The 26474-nt window shown below is 35.7% G+C and overlaps 1 protein-coding gene across 1 annotated transcript in view; it reads left to right on the top strand.

Annotated features, from left to right (window-relative positions):
* The window catches only part of KIFAP3 (kinesin associated protein 3), an 80098-nt gene that overhangs the window by 28132 nt on the left and 25492 nt on the right, over positions 1-26474 (top strand). Inside the window, exons 11-13 of the mRNA XM_087726659.1 lie at positions 5613-5713; positions 18358-18466; positions 26169-26281. Of these exons, the coding sequence (XP_087582785.1) occupies positions 5613-5713; positions 18358-18466; positions 26169-26281 (323 nt within the window). The remainder of the gene's footprint in view (positions 1-5612; positions 5714-18357; positions 18467-26168; positions 26282-26474) is intronic.

The following is a 26474-nucleotide window of genomic DNA, read 5'->3' as shown; positions in this document are numbered from 1 at the left end:
TCTCCAGCAATAACTTCTGATTTCATTTTCCCAGACCTAAATTATGACCAAACTAATAAGATGATCTCTTGATCTCATCTAGCAGGTTTCTAATACATTCAGATTGGATTCTCCAAACTGGACTAATTTGACATAATTTCAGAAAGAGGTTCTAAGAAGAATAACACAAACTCTACAAACAAAGAATCTTGGTGCCCAATTTCCAATATCAAAAGTATTACAAATTCAGAAAATAATGAGGTGAAAATAAGCATGTTATTACTATAAAATCTGATCTCGCCCACCACCCTGCAGAAACCAAGCAAAATAAAACAGAATTTTAAGCAGTCAAATGAATTAACAATTAGAACCCTTCTATGTAACAGGAACAATGTAAGTAATGGGTATTCTGGTATTGCAGAACAACCTAATGGAAGTAACTGGTATATACTTCCCAGTTGTATAGTTCCCACTTGACTCTTATATTTTTATAGTGATTCTTCAGATTTTAAAACAGTGACCATTCTTTTTTGTAAGACATATACAACGTAAGTTAAGAAAATAAGAAAATACATGTTATGTATTCCTCAGAACATTCTAATCTCCACAAGTTCTTAAAGGTGCTACTTAAAAACATAAAATTTTACTAGAGAGTAAATGATTTTTTGAAATCGGGGCTCTAAAGAATTATTTCTGATAAGCAGCTCAAAATTTCACATTTTTTTTGTCATTGACATTTTAAAATTGGAACACTCTGACCCCTACTGTAAATTATTTTTATCTTTTCTCCATGTTATCGGTATCATTTTTTCATTCTCCTTAATCAAGAGACCTGCTATGTTAATCTATTATATGTTTTGTTTTGTGTTCTTCCTCTGTCTCAGGTATGGCACCTTATTAACACTGTTATTTTTATGAATGGTCTTTTCAAAAGCTATTTTTTAAAAACTTTGTCCTTTTCATATTGAGTTTAAAACTATATATTAAGCAAGCAGTCTACACATATGTATGAGAAAGGAGTTACTTATTAAAAGCAGCAGTGTTTTTCTAATTAAGTCTAATTTATCCTATAAAGAAACATGCATTTCCCAAACCAATTAAGTGAGCAAACAATAAAAGTTAGATGCAGCAGAACATAACAGAAAGCATATGTCCTGCCTTAAGAGTTCAGCAATATCTTATCAAGATTGCTTGAAGTTACTCATAGCAGTAAAATGTTATGTTTCCTCTTGTTTTTCCAATTAAATGGAAAAACCTTCATTCTTACAGCAGTTCTGCTACAGCTGGTTTCAATATTTTGTGTGTGAATGTTGCCCGAGGTGTCTATTTCTTCCTAGCAGTAATTGGTTGTAACATATGAAGAATAAAAAAAAAAATCCGTCTGCAGACAATGGTAACTATTCAAGAGATTTATTTTGGAGGTGGATTTTGTGCAACTATGTGCAACATTTATGTCAGCTCTCTCTCTCCATGTTTGTTTGTTTGTTTGTTTGTTTATCAAGCACATATAGCTGCTCATTTCACTGATAGCATACAATAAAATAAACACTTAAAACAAAACCTTAATTACTATTAAAACAATTAAAATATAAATAAGTTCACAGGAGAGTGCTTTGCCCCATTTTTTAAAATTTATTAGATTGTTATCCCATTTTTATTACTTCAAAAGTAACTCAAGACGTTATATTTCCTCCTATTTTCTCCACAACAAGCACTCTGTGAGTTGGGTTGGGCTGAGAAAAAACAATTGGCCCAAGGTCACCCAACTCACTTTCTTGCTTAAGGCAGGACTTAAGTCTCACAGTCTCCTGGTTTTGAGTCCAGCTTCTTAACTACTACACCAAACTGGCTCTTCTCTTGGATATTTTGACATGTCTAGTGACTTTCCTTGCAATGTCTAAATAAATTGTTTTTCAAAGTATTAAATAATTTATTCGAAGACAAGTACAGCAAAGTCTTTTATCTCCAAAACATGAATAGTACATAGTTAATACTTTTTTCAGTTATGCACATTTAAAGAAATCTAACTTGTGAGGTACCTGCCACAAAAATTAATGTACTATATTTTTCGGAGTATAAGATGCACTGGAGTGTAAGACGCACCAAAGTTTTGAAGAGGCAAATTTTTTAAAAAAAAGTTTTTGCACTTTGCAAACCTCCCAAAGACAGCCCATTTTTCGCAAAAACGGGACTGTTTTTTTAAAAAAAGACATGAATAGCCTTTAGGAAGCTTATAGAGTGCTCCTGGGGGGTGAAGGTGGGGGCCAAAAATGAGCAAAGAATGGCTTATTTCTCATGAAAACGGGCCCATTTTTTTGTCCAAAAAAGGGGCATGGATAGCCTTTAGGAGGCTTATAGAGTGCTCGGGGTTTGGGGGGCAAAATTGAGCAAAAATGGCCTGGTTTTTGTTACTTTCTGCCCTCCCCAGCCCCCAGGAGCACTCTGAAAGCCTCCTAAAAGCTATGCACAACCATTTTGGTGAAGGGGCGGGGTTTCGGGAGGCAAAAATTGCTGTATTCAGTGTACAAGACGCACCCAGATTTTCAGCCTCTTTTTTTGAGACAAAAAGATGCGTCCTATACTCCAAAAAATACAGTATGTTTCTAAGGAAATTATATTTCTGAATTCAGTATCTTAATGAATGACAGTGGTGTGGGTTTTTTTTCCTTTAAGCAACCAGAGTGATGCAGAATTGTAGATGCATTAAACTTTTGGTAGAATCTGCGAATTTTATTTTTCTCCTGTATGGTGCTTGGAGAGTCCAAGCATGGGTTAACTTCTGTCTATCAGCCCAGAGACTGAATTCTTTGGCCACGCCTCCTGCTCTCTACTGAGTCTAGTTTTTCAACTCAGTCTAGCCCAGCAAGGACATATCCAAAGAATCTCCAGCAGTCTCTGAACAGATTAGTTTGGACTCTCCAATTTTTATTTTATTGTAGTTGATTTCCCCTTCACATTTACCATAGTTTGTCATTTGGGAACAGGCTCCGTCGGAGGTGAATGTTTTTTCCTGTGCCATGCACAGCTTTTGGATTTTTAATGCCAACTTTGGGTGAAAGTAAAAAGTAGTTGACAATATTCAGCAGGCATTTCACATATGACAGTAATTTGTTCCATTCATGTAGCTACCCAACTCACATAATGAAATGAAAAATACAAAAGCAATAAAAATAATTAAAAGCATAAGAAACCCACTAAAAACTATTAAACCAATCAGCAGGAGACTTAAACCAAATTCTCCAACTTAGGTACTTCTGGAAGTAGGCAACTTCCAGAATTGCTTAACTAGCATAGTTAACCCCCAATTCCCTAAGAGGTAGGGAATTGACACTGAGTTTGGGGAAGGCTGATTTAAACCATTGTGTTTAGAAATCATAGTACTTGGAGTCACGCATAACACCAAGTGAAAACCAAACTATTGTGGCTTAATATAATGTGTGTGCACATGTGTCAATCCAGTTATTGTCTATTTGGAATGGTTGAAGTTGGCAAGAGAAAGCATTTCATATACCAAGAAACAACTCCTACATTTCTCTCTTAACACATTTTGACTCTTCAGAAGCATACATTTCTTGCATCTATGTATGAGTTTTCAGTCTCTGCAATGCATTCTCTAGGTCAGATGCTTCGAATTGCCTTTGAAGGTTGACAAGTCCCAAGTTAGAAAATCTAGCCTTAAAATTATAGGAATGGTGTCCTAATGAGCAGAATAAAATAGTTCTGCTCCACAACTGATATTTTGTGGCTTATTGTTCAAAAGCTTAAAATAATTTTAAACTTGAGATCTAAGATATGTATAGTTGGAACTTTAAATTTGTTGAAAATGTGGTGTGAAAATGGCCCAAGGGACAACATTTTTCCACTCCAGATGAACTGTTCCAGATGAACACAGCTGCAAATTGAAACAGTATTATTTCTATAAATCACTGAGTACATTTTATAATGGCAGTATCTTACATAGAATAGTCAGTTATGACTGCTAATGACTGATGTTTTGAGGATTAATTGACCTCATCTGGGAATGAACAAATATTTCAGAATTGTATTATGAATGCAAAGACAATTGAATGAAATTCACACAATATTTATTAATGATCTCATTATTCAGATTTATTGCTATACAGTAGTCTTCAACTTATGATCATAATTAAGGCTTTTGTGCTAAGCTGTTAAATAGGATATGGTAAATTTTTAGTTTTTTCTTTCTTTTTTGAAGTACATTTTTATATCTAGAAAAGAAATAAAATCATTTATCAAACACGAGAATCAGGTAGTTCAGTAAGGCTGAACAACATAGGAATAACAGCTCAAGAAACATTTTTTGTTAAAATATTGAGAATCTCATGAAGGTAAAGAGAGTATTCTAGAAACTTTCCTTGCTTGATTTTCAAAAGTATTTTCATTATCTGAAGATTGAGGACAAATGTTTCTGAATAAGTACAGTACATTGTAGGATCATATGAAAAATTATCTTCATCCAAAATTGGACATTTATTGGAAAGAATGTTTATGTTCTATATACTTTGCTTAGAAAGATAAAATTTTATAGAATTTTTCCATAATGTAATTAAGATTTTGTAAAGTACTTTTCATTCACATTTATGCCAGTCCAAAACATTTAACTGAATTGTGCCTAAAGTATTTCTATGTGGTCTTCACAAATAATTTTATTTTTCTACTTCACTCTGTATACAACTCTTTATCAATCCTTTCAAATCTTGGGGAAGCAGGAAATCCTAAGAAAAAGGGAAATAATTGATAATTTACAGCACCAAAATCCTTGCAACATTTAGCCTACTCTAAAGATAAAATACCTATGAGGAAAGTAAACCACAAGTATAAATTGTGGGCAGATTTTGCATGGTATTTCATCGACTCCTTGGTTTTCTACGAAACAACTGACTAATCTGCATACATCAACTACATCAACTAATGAAAGATGTAACAACACAGCCAACCAACCCGCTTAGAGCAACAAAGCCAGCACTCCACACACACACACCAATATTTATAGAAAGACGACAGCTCCAATATATATATTCTTTTAATGACCCTGTAATCCAGAGGTGTCATACTCGATTTAATTGAGGGATGCATCAGGGTTATGTTTGACCTCGGGGCTGGGGTGGGCATGGCCAGAGGATGTGTGGCCAGCTCGATGTCACTTGTGTCGGGGGTGGCTCGAGTGCTCTGCCAGCAGAAACAGGTTCCTGAGCTCCATTTTTGGCTGCGACGGTCTCCTGCCAGTGAAAATGGAACTGGCAGAGGCAACATGGGCTGGTCCATTGCCGCTTCCAGGGCAACCCTGTGGGCCAAGTCTAAGCCCACTGCGAATCGCATCTGACCCACGGGCCTTGAGTTTGACACCCCTGCTGTAATCTCTTGTATTAGGGTGGAGTCGGGGCAACTGAATGGAGTGTTTACTGGCATCCCTGGATGCCCTTCCTGTCGCCAGTGAAGAGTTTGCAACTGATATTTTCTCATGGTGCCCACAGAGATAAATATCTGCTGCTACCTAGGTTTGAACTCACTTTCTAATTGTAAGGCGAGAACTGCACCTCTAGGCCATTGCACCACTCAGTAATTCATATAAATGCTCATTGTTAAATGTTTTTTCTTTCCTTCTCCCCCAGGAAATGAAAATTATAAACAAGTGGCTATGTGTATTCTCTATCATATAAGCATGGATGATCGTTTTAAATCAATGTTTGCTTATACTGACTGTATACCTCAGGTAGGTATGTTTTTTTTTTCTTCTTCATACTATTTCTATCTTAAAAGTCCTTAAATTAAAGCAAGGGTCAATAACTGGTGGGTCTCCAAGTAGAGTTTAAGGGCAGGGTAATATGATATTAATTCTGTAGCTGGTTTTGTCCTTTCAGTTTTGTTGAACATTCTTTAATTCTACATGCAAATGCTGAACTATTTTTTTTAATATTATGGTTACACTATTTAAATTATAATGATAGCATTTAAACACATCTTTTTAAAAAAAAGAATTTTATAAATATCTCAGACAGGGCAACTTTTGGGGATATATTTATCCTACTTTACTGTTGAGATTTTTAAATAACACTGAGGTCCTTGTAATTTTGTATTTCCATTCATTTTTCAATAACGACACTAGATTGTATTGATATATTCAGTAACTTAATATTCTTAATCTGATTCATTCAAAACATTTCTTTTGTTGGTAATTCTGCTTAGTTGATAGTTTTCTGTTCCAGTTATATATCAATGTTTAGTACACATATGTACAACATGAATCTAATTATTGCACAAATTAACCTTTGTTTAGTATTTTTGGAGTCCAGTCATTTAGAAATATTACTTCATTTTAAACAGTGCTATTTAGGTTGAATCACGTCCACAGTATTTACTTCATATTCTGTAATGAAATTTTGATACATAAATGTGGAAATCTCCCACCACAAATTTTGACTGTGAAATATATCTTTAATACGATATTGTTATTAATTTGTGATATTATTATTGGGTTATATTGCTTGTTATAAAGATCTTAGCATTCAGATTTTTTACTGTGAAGACATTCTGAAACTTTCAAGAGTTGTTAATGGATGTTTGCTTTTTCAAGCACCTATAATTCAACATTTCAGCAATAAAATGTATTTTTATGCACACACACACACACAAACACTCACTCACTTGCTTACCTCTCTCTCACACACATCCATACACAGAGAGAGATTGCAGCATCATAAATGTTGATTTAGAAAAAAAAGTCCTGCTGAGTTTAATGAAGCATACTTTCCTGTAAAGTGTACATAAGATAGTAATCTCATATTCCTAGCATCTGTTTTGATTCAACCCTGAAAATAATATAATTAATACTAGACAACATGTGACCCATTGGGTCATCCTTTCAGATATATTTGTGTGTGCAGAGGGGACTAGCAAAGATTGTATGGATATGGGAGACTTACCCCAGCAACTTAGAACCTTCCCTGCAAGGTTCCCAGGAGGAAATTGCAAGTCTAAACTCAGTGCTGTGCTTCTACTGTCAGCCGCAATCACGTGTTCCCCATTGGCTTTCTTCCTGCAGGCCTCCCCATTGACTTGTGGGAAGGCATCAGGGACTGTTATAAATGAGGATCACATCACTGTATGAGCACTGTGGTGTTGAAATGGCAAAAACTTTCGAAAATTTCATTCTCATGGAAGTGATGTGTCCTGGCATTCTGTAAGTTAGTTCATTTGAGGTACCATGCTTGAAAATATTGCCCCATGATGCACTGTTTCACCCAGTTAAAGGTTACAGACATGGACATTTTAGTAATTAATAGAATCAACTACATTACTATCGTGTTGTATTTCACAATTGTTTCAATATTTCTTCCCAAATGTCAACAAATTTGCAGCTTTGAACTTAATCTAATAAAATTTTGTATTAACTGGATGGAATTGTCCCTTCATTTATAACCCATCCAATGTATGTGTTTGGGCAGCATACAAGTTAAAAACACACCAGCATAATAAATATAAAATGAAAGCAAAAGCAGGGGGACTAATACACTTAACAGAATACAATTGCCACCAAGGCATACCCTTCCTGATTCAACACCCAGAGGAGGGGAATCAAACTCATGTTGTCACAGCAGCATCACATGATGTATCGTGACTTTTTCCCCTTTTGCTAAACCAAGCGTGGTTGTGACTAGTGCGTGACACATCTGGCCCATGGGCCAGGAGTTTGACAGTCCTGTCTTAGAGGAACAGCTAGATTTCAAGACCTATTTAAAGGACAGCAAGTTTGAGGCAACTTGAATCTTTGCTGGGATACTATTCCAAAGCACAGGTGCTATCTAGGTCCCATTAGAAGATATTGTTATGAAGATAGGACCTGGCTACTCTGTCTGATTTTTTCAAATAGGAATAAACAATGAGAGAAAGGCAATAAGGCACTATACCATTAAGGAGTGCATAGGTTACAACTAGCACATTGAATTTCACTGAATGTTACCGGTAACCAGTGCAGCTCATACAGCAGAAGTGGGTCCATAATTTCTTATGACACTGCATTTGGGACCAGCTGCAGCTTCTGAGTAGTTTTCAAAAGCAGATCCATGAAGAATGCATTGCAGTAATCTACAGGCTAAGCGACTAAGATATAAGTGAAAACAACCTCAGTCTAAGAAAGGGCACAGTTGGTGCACCAGATTAATCTGGGGAAAATCATTTCATAGCTGCTACCTGTACTTTGAGCAGGAGTTGTAAGTCCTGGAAGACCCAGAAATTGGGCAGCAATCCTGTATGGAGCAGCTCTATCCCAGTTAAAAAAAATAACTTTATTGTTAAAAGTAGGTATTAATCACGTGATAGAAAATAAATAATAGCTATTTCTGCTCAGAATGTTGAAGCTATTTCCACTCAGAATGTTGAGTTGGTCACAGGAATGGCTCTAGGCTAGCTACTGGAAACTCATCTACTGGGCAGGGTATGTGAGCACTGCCTGCGTTCCATAGTCCCAGGGACATATACAGACAACATCATCATCATCATCATTAAATTATATATATATATATTTGTGCTGATAAATAAATAAAGGGAGACTAGTATAGATCTACTTCAAGCTATTTAGCTCTCATTAGCTAGCCGATGAGAGCTAAATAGCTTGAAACAGATCTATACTAGTCTCCCTTTATTTATTTATCAGCACAAATAAAAAAAAACACAAATATAACAAAGGCAACAGTAAAAATATTGGGTTTCTGTCATGATGGACTCTTGTGACGAGCCGATTGACAGATGATGGAAGCAGTTAGCTTCCTCCCATAATTGGGGCTTACCAGGGGTTGTGACACTATATATATATATATATATATATATATATATATATATATATATGTATGTATGTATGTATGTATGTATGTATGTATGTATATATATATATATATATATATATATATATGTATATATATATATATATATGTATATATATGTATATGTATATATATGTATATGTATATATATGTATATGTATGTATATATATATATATGTATATATATGTATATGTATATATATGTATATGTATATATATGTATATGTATATGTATATATATATATATGTATATATATATATATATACATATATAAATAAAAACACAAATATAACAAAGGCAACAGTAAAAATATTGGGTTTCTGTCTGGATGGACTCTTGTGACGAGCCTAATGACAGAGAGTGGAAGTGTGACCTTCCTCCCACACTTGGGCATACCAGGGGTTGTGACTTTAAGTATATATATATGTGTGTATATATGTATATATATATATATATATATATATATATATATATATATATATATATATATATATATATATATATATATATATATATATATATATATATATATATATATATATATATATATATATATATATATATATATATATACATATATACACACATATATATATACTTAAAGTCACAACCCCTGGTATGCCCAAGTGTGGGAGGAAGGTCACACTTCCACTCTCTGTATGTATATATATATATATATATATATATATATATATATATATATATATATATATATATATATATATATATATATATATATATATATATATATATATATATATATATATATATATATATATATATATATATATATATATATATATATATATATATATATATATATATATATATATATATATATATATATATATATATATATATATTGGCAAAAGAGGGTTTTCTTTTAGGTACCTGATAAACAACAGGGAGCTTCTTTGGAAGGTTATTCCATAAGCCTAGGGCTACAGCTACTAAGTCCTGGCTGTTCCAGCAGGCCTGGGGCTGTTGAAGTATCCCGCCCCACTTTAACTATGAATGGTTGTTGTATTTTAAATTGTTGTATTGTCTTACTTGCCCCCTCCCTTTTTATTGTAAGCCGCCGGGAGTGGGCGGCATACAAAACCAATAAATGAATAAATGAATGAATGAATGAATGTGAGAAGATCTTGTCATAGTTTTTTGCCTTCACTGAGGGGGGTAGGTAGGGAAGGAGCATCTAACAAGCCTTTGAACTGTTCACAATAAGAACAGAACTGATTTTTATTACAGATTTTAGTCTAAAATAATAAATACTCAAATTTGTTCTTTGTTGCGACAATAAAGTTTGATATCCAAGCTTTTTTAGTAAATGGTTATGTAGTAAATTGAACCCATTTTTCAAACTATCTGTAGCTGTTTTTCCCCTTATAATTAAACTCATTTATTTAATTTATGGCAAGTTATCTCTAATTTGTTAAGCAAATTGGTCTGAACAGAGATCAATATGGCATCTATGCCTTAATAAATGAAGAAATAAAAGCATATGATTTGCAGTTAAATTGATCAGAAGTGTCTGTTCAGTATTGTCTATATTTACACCACGTGCCATATTTACATCACTTGCCATTTACTTTGTTCACATGTACAGACATACATCTATAGTCCTCATTTAGTGACTTCCTTACACAGTTGCTGTTCACAATATAATAATGATGAAGAAATATCTTTACAATCATTCCTAGCATTTATGACCTTAGTAGACCAGTAAACCAAAGGAAAGCTGAAGTAAGATCATAAGGCCACCCATGGTTTTACTTACTGACTGCTTTGCGTAACAAATGAGTTGCTCCTCCTAATTGTGGTTGTTACTTATACTTGTTTGTACCATTGCTCCCTGGAGGCATGGTTAATTGATTCTTAGACAGTGTTTAGAAATAGTCCAAAATAGATGCTTACTTTTTCCTTTTCCTTCCATATTTTTGCATAACTATCATAAAAGCAAGACTGAGACTTAGATTCTTCCCTTTCAGAAACGTAAACTATAAGCTTCCAGTTTATCGTAGCTTTGCGGACTGTACAGAAGTATCAAATCAACTTTTGTTGTTTAATTCCGTTTCCAAAGTTCTGTTTGTTTCAGGTATAGAACTTAAAGGCTCATTGGATTGTGTTGCGTCACTTTAATAGTTGATGAGAATGCAATATCACTAGAAAACTTTTTCAAGCCTTATGTAGATCGATGGATGAAATTGTAGTTTTGATCCCACTATCACAAGCATTATTTAAATAGGTGCAAATATAAACCACATGTTTTGTAACAGCACATAGGTAATAGTCCTGCCAATCAAAGAGCATGGTTGTACAGTGATGTCATAGCGATATTTAATATTTTTCCACAGAATAGTAGGCAAGCTGCAGCTGACTTCTTCACATGTTTTCCACTGTGCTTTTCTGTTTGGTCCCTCTTTGATCTACTTTTATTTTAGCTTAATGCTGGTAAATGTCCTCAGTTGACAGCTCCTTTAGCTTTTGTCCTCGATTATCTGCTGAAGAAACCAGAGCTTTACTTCAAACATTGGAGTTAGGGAATAGCCAGTCGGAGGCATGCAGGTCTGGCATAATCATTCAAAGATGTGTGAGCTGGGGATGGAGAGAACCGGACTGAGGTGTATGAAAAGAAAGCAGTTGGGGGTTGGCCTCTGGTCACTGGTAAATAAGTGAAGTCAGGTGCCAGAGAGTCTAGACACAGTGATTCTAGTCCTCCGCTGTGGCATCTGATACTCAACATGGGACTTGTCTGATTGAAAACTACTCTCTGTTCGTTGTACACCCGTTGTAACCCTTTTATTGCTCTCCTCCTAAATGAAGAAAAGATGACAATGGTTGCAAGTAAAAGCAGAACAAATTTAATTTTGATATTTCCTATTTGGCAGCAATTATACTTTCCTTTGAAGCGGCACGAGTAGCAATCAAATTAAATGAAGACATAATGGGAAACATGGAACTCATACGAAAGGATTATTCTAAAAACTTTGAACTACTCTAGATAAAATTACATGACTTCTCCTCCTTCCATTTTTTTTTTTTTTGTATAGGAACTCAGTTTAGTACTGATGGCATATTCTAAGTATTTTTGTAATAAAAAGACTCATTTTCAGTTGTAAATATGCAGAAATAGGTTTATGGCACTTTTTAAAAAATGTTTTAAGTTTCTGGGTATAATGGCTTCTTGATAATGTATTAAATATTCTTTCAACTTAATGTTTTATTATTTTGATTACAGTATTAGTTACCTACTGTAGCAAGTTTAACTCTACTCTGCTTGGTTTTGTAAGCTGCCCCCCTTTTTCATCATGGGTTTTTTTTTTTTTTTTTTAAACACCTTTATATTATATTACTGCATGCTGGTCTCTGGCTATAATTAAGTTTCAGATTTCATTATTCTTACAGCAGGCTCTAATAAATAATAGGACATATGCACAGTACTCTACACATGCACATTCAGCATTTAGCCCCAGCCTGAACAAACCTATAGCAACTAGCAGCCTGGAGGATGATTTAGGTCAGAATATACTTCCTTTCGGAGTTTCACTATTGTGAAAGAGGCAATCAACGCTGGATGTTTGTTTTGGCACAGGCAGGGTAAAACAAACATCTATACTTAACTTTTCCCAGAGGGGTCTCAAATGTCAGCCTTCACCCAGGACTCAAAGTCAGAGTCTTGCTGTTCATAAGATTTTTAAGTTTTATTACAGATATTAGAAAAGCTGTTGATTTGAAGAAAGCCAGTTGCAAAATGTATAGTTCAAGCTATATATCTGGCAGACCCAGATGTCCAAAGTTAAAAATAAATCTGTAATCCCATTTTATGGAAATGATATAATATTAATGTTACACTCCTAGGTAGAGATGATAAGATTACTGCACAGGTTCAGTTCATACTGTGTTTTAAATATCTTAACATTATTTATGTATGTATGTATTTATTTATTTATTTATTTATTTATTTATTAGACTTATATACCGCTTCATAGGGCCTTCAGCCCTCTCTAAGCGGTTTACAGATTTTTTAGCAAATTGAGTCAGCAACTTGCCCCCACAATCTGGGTCCTCATTTTACCCACCTCGGAAGGATGGCAGGCTGAGTCGACCTTGAGCCGGTGAGATTTGAACCGCTGAACTGCAGATCACAGTCAGCTGAAGTGGCTGCACCCTAACCACTGTGCCACCTCGGCTTGGCTAATAAGTCCAAGGCCAAGCTAGTTGTCTTCAGGAATAGAAGGACTAAGTGTAACTGGAGCCTGAACTTGGCTATAGAGACCAGGTTAAGTCCTATGTGTACTTAGGAATTGTTTTCATAGAAAAGAATTTCTGGTTCCCACATTTCAATAGGAGTTTTTTAAGGACTACAGCCTTCCAGCTTTAATTGCCTCTTTCCCAATAGTGAAAATCTGAAGGGAAGCATATTCTACCCTAAATTATCCTTCAGGTAACTACTTACTGTTGTCATAATGCAGCTCACTGATCATAGGTCTCTTGGTTCCTAGTTCTAATCATCAAGGTGAAATAATTTAATTATTACATACAGTGTAGAACTATGCATAAAACTGATTTCCTGAAATACATCTTGGAGGTGGACAAATCTATGCCAACTTCAGCAATAAAGGCAGAGTTGGGTGTATCCCATATATAAAGTCATTTAGCAATTTAAATATTTGACTATTGGCTGAAGATCTTATTTATGGACCCAAGCTGTGTTTCAAAGAGCAGACACTTATTGTGTCTCCTCATACTTTTGTAAACAAGTATATAAAAATTGTATAAATAATTTTAGTAAGTTACCACATTCTCTTAAAATTAAACAAATGACCTTTATGTATCTAGCAATAGCAATAGCAGTTAGACTTATATACCGCTTCATAGGGCTTTCAGCCCTCTCTAAGCGGTTTACAGAGTCAGCATATCGCCCCCACAGTCTGGGTCCTCATTTCACCCACCTCGGAAGGATGGAAGGCTGAATCAACCTTGAGCCAGTGAGATTAGAACCGCTGAACTGCAGATAACAGTCAGCTGAAGTGGCCTGCAGTACTGCACCCTAACCACTGCGCCACCTCGGCTCTTGTCTTGCCTATAAGCAAATCCTTAAAACAATGTTGTTTCAATCCCGATCAGCAAACGTCTCGTAACATACCTATTTTAACTTTGATCAAATAAAAAAAACTTTATATACCTTCCTTTCACTTTTAATATTTTTGATCCTTAAACTCTTCCAATAAATCTGTAGGACTTTATTTCATTTTACTTGTCCCTTCTCACAAAATTCTTCAAAGCATTAAAAAGGCTTTTTTGTAAATCCAATTTAGGAAAATTATTCTCTTGTTTTGTCACTTGTAAATCTGTATAATCATTAAGCCGATTTCATTTTTATGTCTAGTATAGCATCTTTTTCCATACCATTCTTGTAACCTGTCATTTTTAAACCCACTCTCAGATCAGTCTCAGATTTGTCTGGTAAAACTTGTTCCTCTCTCATAATAACTTTTAAAGCCAATTACCCATAGAGGTAGACAATTAAATTTAACTTCTAGGTCCATTATTCAGAAATATTCTTCAGTGTGTCCAGTTTTAAAATATTTTGCTTCATTCTGTAGTAATACAGAAGTAATAGATCTTCTTTAATTTGTAATCTTTATATACACACACATGTACAGTACACACACATTATGCATGCATATACACACATCTTAAACTTATATCCTTTGCTAAGGAACACACCTGATGCTTTTTGACATGTTGATCTAAATGTTTCTAACAGGTGAAAAACAAATTCTAAATATGATTAGAAGGGAGGTTGTGAACCCAGTGTCCTTTTGAAGGCATTGACTGCAATTTGAACAAAGTGGCTATTCCTTTGCCTTCCAGAATTCTAATCTGCTGCAGATCTCTGTCATACCGTTTCCCTTCAATGGGGAACTGTCTGAAACACTTGTGGGTGATCTCAAATCCTTTCCTTGTCTGGTGATGAATTATGAAGAGCTGATCTACTCACCAGCTCTTCTGCTGCGATTATTGACTGTTTTTAGCAGAGTTGTCTTCAGTTTGTCATTTCTTCACCAGAAGTCTAATTTCCTGGAAAGGTCTATTCTATATATTGTATTTTTTTGTACTATAAGACGATCCGGACCATAAAACGCACCTAGCTTTTGGGGAGGAAAACAAGAAAAAAAATCTGCCTCCCACCATCCATCGGTATTCATCTAGCTAGCGTCCTTGCAGCAAACAGCCTGGTCAGCTTCAGCACATTATCTCAGCCTGATTTAGTACAAGCAGCTGATTGGTGGTTGGATCGGTCTCCCGGAATACCACTGATCAGCTGTTCCAGGCTGTGGGGATCGCCACTGCCCATTGCTGCTGCCGCCTATTGCCGCCTCCACGCTCCCATTTTCGGCCTCTGTGAGTTCTGTTTTCAGCCCATTCCAGATCGCGGCCACCACCTATCACCAGCAGCGAATGGCAGCAGTGATTGGCTGGGACGTGCAGAGGCCAAAAATGGGGCACAAGGAGGCCCAAAACAGCCAAAGGTTGGGGCCAGCAGGTGGGCAGAGCTTCAGTAACATTCGCTCTACAAGACACACAGATATTTCCATCCACTTCTGGGTAGTGGTGGGGAGTGCATCTTACAGTGCGAAAAATTCGGTAACTTTCCCTGAGGCCCATTTTTGCAATCAAAACTTTTTTTATTGTTCTCTATCCTCTTATGGAACAATAGGGAAAATTCTGTAAATGATAGATTTGATCACCAAAAAAAGCTAATAGAGAATGAGATATATCTTCTTTGTTGCTGCTATTTTAATAAATTTTGCAGCCTTTCTGCCTCAACACTTTCCTTTTCAGAATGAAAGAAATACATCTTGGTCTTGATTAGTGATTAAGCAAGATTTTTAAGGATTACCATTCTATAAACTCATTTGCGTACCATTGCTAGTTGTTTGAATATGATACCAAAAGCCACATGTACAATTACTTTGAATTGCAGCAAGCCTCTTTAGAAACTTTGTACTGAACGTCAATGCTTTAATTTTGTATAGAAATCAAAGGTGCATTGAATTGGATACAGCTATTTTCCCCAGCAAAATATCCAATGAAGATTAATCCAAAGATTACATAGTTTATGGGAAATTTGTCTATATTCAAGCAGCTTTCTGAACAGTGAGTTATAAATCAAGATCCTAGTCTGAGAGATAGAAATATATCTTTCACTTTAGCATGCTTTTCTAAGAAATACAAGATCCAGAGTACCTGCTGGCATTTCCTGTTAATGGGCAGAAAGAGCCAATAGAAGAAGTAGTAGATTTGTAGCTTAAAGTAAGCAATATTGTAAGAGCCAATGGTTTTTAAATACTAAGGAGAGGTGAATGTCGTGCTGCTGTGATACAAACCCAATATCTATGGGAATAAATCATTCAGCTTCTGGTTTCCAGAATATGTATAAATACTGAAACTGTTTATAGATAATAAAGATATTAAATGATCATTAAGCTAGTCCAGAACGCAGCCGCGTGAGCGATTGTGGGTGCACCTAGCTACACCCACGTTACACCTAACCTCTGCGAGCTGCATTGGCTTCCCATTGGTCTCCGGACACGCTTCAAGGTGCTAGTCATTACTTTTAAAGCCTACATGGTTATCGGACCTGGCTACCTGAGAGACCGCCTCCTGCCAATTACCTCCCAGTGACCTATTAGATCGCACAGAGTAGGCTTCCTCCGGATTCCATCTGCTGGTCAATGTCGGCTGGCGACCCCCCGGGGGAGGGCCTTCTCTGTTGCTGCTCCGGCCCTATGGAACGATCTCCCCGTTGAGATCTGGATCCTTACTACCCTTCCGGCATTCCGCAAAGCGACCAAGATCTGGCTGTTCCGGCAGGTCTGGGGCTGTTGATCTATCCAGCCCCATCCTAAGTCGTGAATGTTGTTGAATTTTTAAATTGTTGTTTTTTATTATTTGTTTATAATTGTTTATTTTTTATATTCCCCCTTCCCTTTCTATTTGTAAGCCGCCCTGAGTCTTCCGAGAGTGGGCGGCATACAAATTAAATAAATAAATAAATAAATAAATAAATAAATCATAAGGATTTAATGAAACCAATTATTCCTCCAGTTTTTTTAAAATGGCAAAAACTTCTTGTCTTGTAATCCCACCCCCAAACAACCAAGAGTGAGTGAGTGAGTGAGTTAGCATCAAGGCATAATAAATGGCTAGATCTAAATAATTTTTTGGCAGTTCTCATTCCGAGGTGGCGCAGTGGTTAGGGTGCAGTACTGCAGGCCACTTCAGTTGACTGTTATCTGCAGTTCAGCGGTTCAAATCTCACCGGCTCAAGGTTGGCTCAGCCTTCCATCCTTCCGAGGTGGGTGAAATGAGGACCCAGACTGTGGGGGCAATATGCTGACTCTGTAAACCGCTTAGAGAGGGCTGAAGGCCCTATGAAGTGGTATATAAGTCTAACTGCTATTGCTATTATTCTTGCACTTTGAGTAATGGTCTATCGTAATTTAAGTTATTTATTTTGCTGTTTTATATATTTGCTTGTGTATAATAATCATATTTAGAAAAATATTTGGCACAAAGGTTAATCTATAACACTAGTGGCATTTGTTCTTTTATTGTAGATAGTGTTCAGTATGTTTCTTGCTCTTTTTCCTACTTCGTGTTTATGAGAGATTGTTTTACAGGAGATGGATTACAGAAAGAAATATGTTTTTTTACATTTTTTAATCCCGCCTTTATTATTTTTATAAATAACTCAAGGTGGCAAAGATATCTAATATTCCTTCCTCCTCCTCTTTTCCACATAACAACCACTACCCTGTGACGTGAGTTGGGTTGAGGGGGTGATTGACCCAACGTCAACCAGCCAGCTCTTTTTTTAAAATTGATTTATTTGGTAAATTTATATACCCACCCACGTTACATACTTGACATTGAATGAGTGCAAAGTGGCATGCAAAGTTAAAGCACAACACAAAATAGAAAAAAATAAGAATCATTAACAAACATTAAAACAATAAAATTATTAAAAATATACATAAAAAGATAATCTGTAGGAGAGTGCAGTCAATCTCATCAACGCTAAAGCCATTCTTCAGGTTAAGAGAAGAAGATTAACAGATTTGGAAAGGACCGTGTAGGTTATCTTTCCAATCCGCACCCCGGCAGGAGACTCTACATCATTTCTGACAAATGGCAGTCCAGTCTCTTCTTTAAAGCTTCCAGTGATGAACTCCCACAACTTCCTAAGGCAAGCTGATTGTTCTCATTGTCAGAAAAGGCTCCGCGCCACTACTACTAGATGATCCCCAGGCCAGATGGCAAAGCCATGTTAACAAAGTGCCAAACCTTATAAAACATCCCCATCCATCAGTTGCCTCTAACTGCAACTTCATTATTTTTGTTCTGTAGACTGATAGTCTTTCCTAGCAAAAGATTTCCCTATTCTGTTAAAAGAAAAATTACTTCAATTAATGCTGCTACAAATAGATGTTCTGAAAATTTAACGGATTGAAACTAATGTGTTGCCAGCTAATGAAGATGCTGCTGGAGTGTCCCGATGAACGTGTTGATCTGGAACTCATTTCCTTCTGCATTAATTTAGCTGCTAACAAGAGGAATGTACAATTAATTTGTGAAGGTGAGTATTGACGAGTATATTCAAGGTTGCTGGCTATGAGCAAAAAAATAAACAACAGCTGGCTTTAGAGAGATTTCATTGTGTAAAACATTGTCTTGCATTTTTGTCTTCTAAAATAATACAATCTTTGCATGCTTTGGGATAATATGTAATTACCCATTATTTCACATGGCTTCCAAAATATATTGTGTTCAAGCTGAGTAATTTATAGGAAGGGAAGAAATGGAGTGAAGTATTAGTATTTAAATATAATATTTTTTAAAACTACAAAAATTGTTTCTGCTTTCTGTTTGTTTTTGATTTTTAAGGACTGTCTGGACTGGTCTCTGCAGTTTTCTTAGCAAGGTTTTTTGAAATTGGTTTGCCATGGTCTCCTTAGTAGGATTCAAAGTCACCCACCTGATCTGTAGCCCGATGCCTTAACCACAAAACTGGCTTCATTTTGGCTTATACATCAAGTTAAATTACCATTGAATTATTTAGTTTATTTCTTATAGTATTATGTGTTTATATATTCAAAACTTTATTTTCAGACTCTTAGTACTCTGAGGAATAATTATCAGTATTTCTTCTGGTTTTGTATTAAAATAATCTAATACATTAGAAAATCTGTTAATATTGTTCTTTGGGGATGTGATGGTATTACACCTAAAGAAAATTTTAGTTTAACCTTGTACATGAGATCACTGAAAGGGGCTTGAAAGTAGATTGTCTGGATCTACCACAATTTTTGGACTATAAGATGCACTCCCCCCCCCCCCAAGCGGGTGAAAATGGCTGTGCGTCTTATACAGCGAATATTGCATCAGCTGCAGGTTTGCCATACCTGGGGGAGCGGGGAGGGTGGCAGACAGTAGTGATCCCCGCTGCCTGGAACAACTGATTGGCGGTATTCTGGGAGGCTGATCCAACCACCAATTGGCTGCGAATCCGATTGAGGCAGCAACGCAGAGGTGGGATTCAGCCAGTTCATCTGAACCGGTTGTTAACGTTGTGTGCAGTTCGGAGAACCGGCTGTCCAACTACTAGCTGGCCTGGGTGCCTCTACGTCTGCTTGCCCTGCAAAAGTTCGTCAAGCATTTCGCCGAGAATGCCCTGCCGCAAGTGCGCCCTTCCCAGCCTGTGTGGTAGACTGGCACCAGGTGAGCCCAGAGGCACGGAAAGAGAGAGAGGTATGAATGGACGACACATGGCTTCCAGCGTCAGAGAGGGCGGGCAAGGGAAGCGGCTGGGTTGCCAGGTTGCCGCCACCTTTCATTGGGGCGCAGGTAGCGAGATGGGGCTCCTTTTGCCATCCTTTCTCCCCCCAATGCTGGGCATTGCATGGCTTCCTGCCCTTCACTTAGCCATTGATGCAATTTGGGGGTGGCAGGTAGGGAATGGTGGGGTGGTGCAGGGGAGGAAGGATACCAAACTCCTGGGCCAACTGGCTTCTTCCCAGCAGCTCTTTCTCTGCCTTTCAGCACCGGCCATCAAAGACGAGGCTTCTGTGGGCAGAAGAGCTGCGCTGCAATGGAGAAATTGGCAACGGAGAGGCCAGCTTCAGGGAACGAGGTCACTTTCTCCTCTTTCCCTGCTCCTCGTCTTTCCCTTGTGCCGGCCTCTCCATTACAGCATAGCGCCCAGGATCTGTTAGCCAAGGGCAAGCAGTTGAAGAAGGGTGCGTTGGAGAAGATTTGTGCGAAAATGCATGTGCTAGGGAGGTGAGTTGGCGATCCCAGCTGCCTGGCTCATGGGGGGGCTTGCGGGAGCCTTGCTGGATGCTTTTGCGGTACCTCTGACAGCAATGGAAGGCAGAGACACTGGGGGGAGTGGGAGAGGCTATCCTAGCTGCCTGGATCATCGGAGCAAGTGTCCATTTAAGCAAGCGTCCATCGGGGAAGGTCTTGTCTGCTCATGTGGCGCAGTTAAAATCTGAAATCTGACTACCATTTCAATCAGCCATTCCTTTGTTTTTACTTTCACACAAACACACATACAGGTACATGGGGATGTAAGGGAGCATTGCAGAAACAAAATACAGTCCTGAGTAGTGCCGAAGAAAGTGTCATCTAATAAAGCATCCTCTTTATAAACTGTTCCCTATAAAGGTAAAACCTTAAACATGTCCCCCATAACAGTATGTCTGCAGCAGATCCCCTATAATAGTGTGTCATTCCTTCTGGATGAATGAAGAGACCCACGATCACTTAAGTTTGTGAATGGCTTAAAACATCATGGCACTCAATGAAGGACAAAATCATTGCAATGTCATTCAAAAAAAATGTGGCATTAGCAATGCCTTAGGGAACTGAAGATAGTATCTTATATGAAGATAGCAAAGAAAGTGATATCAGTGATTGTGAGCAACTGAGCTTCTTAAATTCTGACACTAGCGATGATGAGTTTTTGGGGTTTCCAGAAAATTAGAAGAGTGCTTGAACCTTAAAGTCTCCTCATTTGTTAATGACAGTGATGATGGTTCTTAATACCACTCTTGTGGTATTTACATGGTTGAAATATTCTGCTATATTTTATTAAATATAGTACTATACCATTTGGTTCAGAATTTTTGTTTTCTTGTTTTTCTCCTCTAAACCTAGGTGCGTCTTATAGTTCGAAAAATATGGTATTTCATTTTGGCTTAAGACCTAGATATGGCATAGAAAAAAACTTGGTTGTGCAGATTGATGATCTTTAGAGGGAAAAAGGCCAGGGAAATATTTTCATGTTTATTCTTGAGGATCTTAGAATAGACATCATTGATTACAGACTACTGTTGGAATGGCTCAGTAATCTCTGAATTGGAGGCATTGCGTAATTCGATTCTACTTATAAGAAATTGGCTATCCAGAGATCGACAGTGAATAATGTCTATTTTATTCCATTCCATTATCTTTGAATTGTGGGACTCCATAGGTTTTATTCTTTATGTTCTGTTGCTCTGTATCTATACGAAGCCAATGGGGATAGTCATCCAGAGTCTTCAGTATGCCTTGTTCATCAATGTGTGTGCATCATTCAACTCTGCCTCCATTGGAATAATTTTTATAGATGTCTCAGGCTGTGAGGGACTGGATGGGAGCTAATAAACTGAAGCTGAATCTATACAAATCTGTTGTTGTGGTTAGTTGACTTGAGAATTAGAAGGAGTATTAGACAAGGTAATGTTCCTTCTGGTAAAACAGGTACATAGATTGGGAAATTTTCTCTGTTCAAAGTTTTATTGTCAAGGAGCTTTGCTAAGCTTTGGCTGATGCATTAGATGCAATGCTGCTTGGACCATGTCATATAACTCTCAATGTAACCATATAACAGCAGCCCTTAAGCAGTGGTTGCCTGTGAAGTGTCAAGGCCAATGTATGATGTTGTTACCATCTTACGAAGTCTTAAATGGCATGAGATCTAGGTAATTGAAAGATTACTATCTCTGTTTCCATACAATTCTTGCATTAGAGTCAGCTGGAAAGGCTGGTGAAGTGTTGCTTGCAGTTTCACTGCTGAGTTTGACTTTTAGCACAATGGTTTTCCCAGTAATAGAGCCCAACTATGACAACTCTATGAACTTTTTTCTTTGAAACAGTAAAATACGTGTTTACTCAAATAGTTTATGATATCAGAGCTGCTAATTTACATTTGGATTTATTTACAAGGTTTAAGCTATCAAAAAATGGATTTTTTTTTGTTCTTTTTTAAAAATAGTCTCAGAAACACACTTGTAGAAAAGCAATTTTTAAAAATTAATGTGAATGAACTTTTAAATGTTCTATTAAAATGGGCTTTGTTAATATCCTGAAATGTTTTTGTCTTGCAGTAATATAATGAAAGTGGAACCTAAGTTGTAAGACTACAGGATAAGAATAACTGAGCTGAACTCAGAAAATCTGCTAGGCTGTAGTTCTGTCTAAGAGTATCTGCTATTTTTGCTGTTTTGTGGGGATGTAAGAAATCATATGAAGACCCATTACTGCTGTATTTTTTGTCTTCAATAATACTTTCAAACCTAGAGAACCTAGAGCCACCAGAGCAATAAATCCTACGTATAAAACATAGAGAAGAAAATGATCTCAATTAACATAAATGGACTTAATTCAGCAAATAAAAGAAAGAAAATATTTCACAAACTAGGAAAACTAAAATTGAATATAATTTGTCTACAAGAAGTGCATATTCAAAAGCAACTTATGAATACTTATTAAGGCAACCAAAGCTGGGGAAAATGTTTACTTCATTGGCAAACTATAAGAAAAGAGGAGTGATCCTTTACATCAAAGATACAATCCCAGTGGAACAAATTTATACAGATGATGATGGTGGAAATTATGGACAATAATAAGAAAATGTTCCTAATAGCAAACTATGCGCCTAATGATAAGCGAGATGAATTTTACAGAAAACTACACAGGAAAATAATGGATTTGGATTACTTAAATATTTGAATGATGGGAAATTTTAATAGAATTGTAGATAAGAATATGGACTATAACTCACAAAAAACAACAAAGTCAAATAGAAAGATATTCCCTAAATCCTTTTTTAAAATGATCGATGAGACAGGTTTAAAGGATGTTTGGAGAGAGAGAAATCCTACTAAAAACAATATACTTTTTTATTCAAACAGACATTTATCTTATTCTAGAATTGATATGATGTGGGTAGCAACTGAATCGGCCTACAACATACAGGAAATTGATTGAAACAAGTACTTGGGCAGACCACAACCCAAAGATAATTAAATGGAAAGGACAAAGAAAAATATCTAGGTGGACTTTAAACAATACTATATTAAAAGAGAAAGACTTTGTACAGAAAATTGAAAAGGAATTGGCCTTTTTCTTTAAAAAAAAATAGAAAAGAGGAGACATCAATGTAGAACCCCTAGGACACAATGAAGGCCTATACCAGAGGCCTGATAATTGATTATACAAGGAGGAAAAATATAAAGAAAAAGACAAAGGACTTGATAATAAATATAAGTGTCTTGAAAAAGAACTACAGAACTCCCCACAAAAGAAGGACATTAAAGTAAGAATGGATACGATTAAACACAAAATTGGGTTAATGGAAACAGAGGAATTAGCCCAAAAAATTAGAGGTGCTAAACAGAATTACTTTAAAAATGCTAAGGCATTTGGCAGTGTGAATTGGCACTTTATGCTGTTACAACTGGAACAGATGGGCTTTGGTGAGAAATTTACTCAAGCCATACAAACTATATATTATAAACAAACAGCTAAGATAATGATAAATGGAGATTTGACAGAGTCTATTGAAATAAAGAAAGGGACGAGACAAGGCTGCCCATTATCACCATTACTTTTTGTCTTAACGTTAAAAGTTTTAAATAGAAATGTCAGAGAAGGAAAAGAAATAAAAGGAATGAAAATCAAAAAGGAAGAATACAAGCTACAAGCATTCGCAGATGACTTGGTCTTCATTCTAGAGGATCCATTAGAAACAGCACCTAAATCGATAGAAAGAATAGAAGAATATGGAAAAGTAGCAGGATTAAAAATAAAGACAAAACAAAGATCTTGACAAAGAATATGCCAAGACAAAAAGAAGAGTTGGCGGAAACCTTGGGAGATGCAAGTTATGAACAAGGTTAAATATTTGGGGATATATTTAACAGCAAGATGCAGCGCTCTTAAAGCCAACAACTACTATAAACTCAAAAGATCGCGATGGATCTGAAGAAATGGGAAAATCTACAACTTTCGATGATAGGGAGAATATCTACAATTAAAATGAACATTCTACCTAGAATTTTATATCTGTTCCAGACAAATCCAATTAGACTAAGGAAGGAATATTTTGATGACTTAAATAAAATAGTGTTGAAGTACATATGGCAGGGAGGAAAAGCAAGAAAAAAACTAAAATTGTTACAAAATGCAAGAATAAGAGAAGGATTGGGCCTTCCCAATTGGGAACTATATCATCAGGCAGCAAATTTGACGTGGGTTAAAGAATGGATAACACTAAGGAATACCAGATTATTAACCCCTGAAGGACATGATCTATTGTTGGAATGGCATGCCTTTTTATGGTACAAGGGAACCATAACACAGGGGTATTTTAGAAGACAATACCTACAGGAGGCTTTGCTACTAAATTGGGAGAAAATTAAAAGACAATATTATTTAAAAATTCCAGTCTGGCTATCAACTATTTTCATACGCAATAATATACAAAAAGAAACAAACAGTTAGATATGGTGAAATATTGAATGCAGAGGGTGAACTTAAAATCTATGCAAGAAGTGGAAAAGAAAGGTATAAAGATGAACTGATTTTCATATGTGCAAATACAATCTAGATATGACAAGGACCGTAAAAAAGATTTTTATGAGTTAGATAAAATTTTGATGGGTACTGATGAAAAAGTAATTTAAAAACTTTATGGACACTTACTAGAGGTTAAGTTAGAAGAAAAACAAGTTAAAGGAACTATGATAGCTTGGGTGAAAAATTTTGGGCATGGGATCAAATTAGAGAAGTGGCAGAAATTGTGATCTCAAAATTACAAAGAAAATTTTATAAGATGTTTTACAGGTGGCATCTACCCCCGACAAGAATAGCAAGAATAAATCAGAAAAGTGTTGGAAATGTTATCAGACACCAGGTTCATATTACCATATGTGGTGGGCTTGCACAGAAGCTAAAAGATATTGGACTAAGATCCACACATGGTTGGAGAAAACGACACAAAAACATATAGACTTTAAACCAGAGACTTTTGTATTGGGAATTATACCAGAAATATATAATAGAGACTTGAAATATTTGATTGTAAATGTTTTAACAGCAGCTAGAATTGAATTTGCAAAAAATTGGAAAAATGAGAAAATAGCAACGCAGGAGGAAATTATTCCAAAAATTATGCAATGTGTAGAAATGAGTAAATTGACATTTGAAATTAAAGAACAAGAAGATGAACAATTTTACAATGTTTGGGATTTGTTTTATCAATGGTTAGGTAAAAAATCATGGTAATGGAAAAAGTGGGAGAACTTTTTATATTTTAAGAATAATAGAATGATATATGCAATACTATAAGGGTTTAGCACTGTTAAAAGGATTAGAACGATGTAATGGAATGATGTTGTGTGTATGATTTCAATATGTAAAATATTTTGTTTAAAATGTAGGAATAATAATTGGAGTTGAACTATTGATGCAAAATGATGTTGTATGTATGGATTCAATATTTAGAATATTTTGTTTAAAATTAAGGAATAATAATTACAGTTGAAAAATTGACATATAACAATAATGTACTTACGTTTATCTAATGAACACTTTTGATTCGATATATAATTGTAAGTGGTGACCATGGAAAGGACACACAAAATCTTGTAACCAAATGACACGCTACATGAAATGGAAAAAGGTTGTATGTGTTTTATGTTTTTGTTTGGTTTTTTTTAATATATATATATATATATATATATATATATATATATATATATATATATATATATATATATATATATATATATATATATATATATACATACATACATACATACATACATACATACATACATACATATATATATATATATATATATAAAATATTTTCAAACAAGTTTCATTAGCCTACCTTAATATCATTTTTGTTTCCCTTATTTTAAAAAAATCAGTTTTATGGTCGCAGTTGTGAAATTGGAAGCATAATTAATTGATACATACATTTTTCATTTATATTCTTACATTTTCAGGAAATGGGTTGAAGATGCTGATGAAAAGAGCACTGAAATTCAAGGACCCATTGTTAATGAAGATGATTAGAAACATATCTCAACATGATGGACCAACTAAAACTTTATTTATTGTAAGTGTAATGGCTTTCATCTTTTCAAGTTCTAAATTTGTGAAATGAGATATTGGAAGAAGCAAACTTATTTTATACATAACAAATGATCCTTCTCAAATGATTGCATATGCCTTAATTCTACTGGAATTGCACAAGAGTGTGGAATTTAAGGGCTTGTTATATTGTAGCACCTTTCACTTCTCCAATTCAT

Source organism: Thamnophis sirtalis, unplaced genomic scaffold (genome assembly GCF_051295495.1).
Source record: "Thamnophis sirtalis isolate CommonGarterSnake01/CBP01778 unplaced genomic scaffold, rThaSir2_p1.2 scaffold_12, whole genome shotgun sequence".
NCBI lineage: Eukaryota > Metazoa > Chordata > Lepidosauria > Squamata > Natricidae > Thamnophis > Thamnophis sirtalis.
Note: the sequence above shows the minus strand (reverse complement) of the source record. Positions and strands in the feature narration are given on the sequence as shown.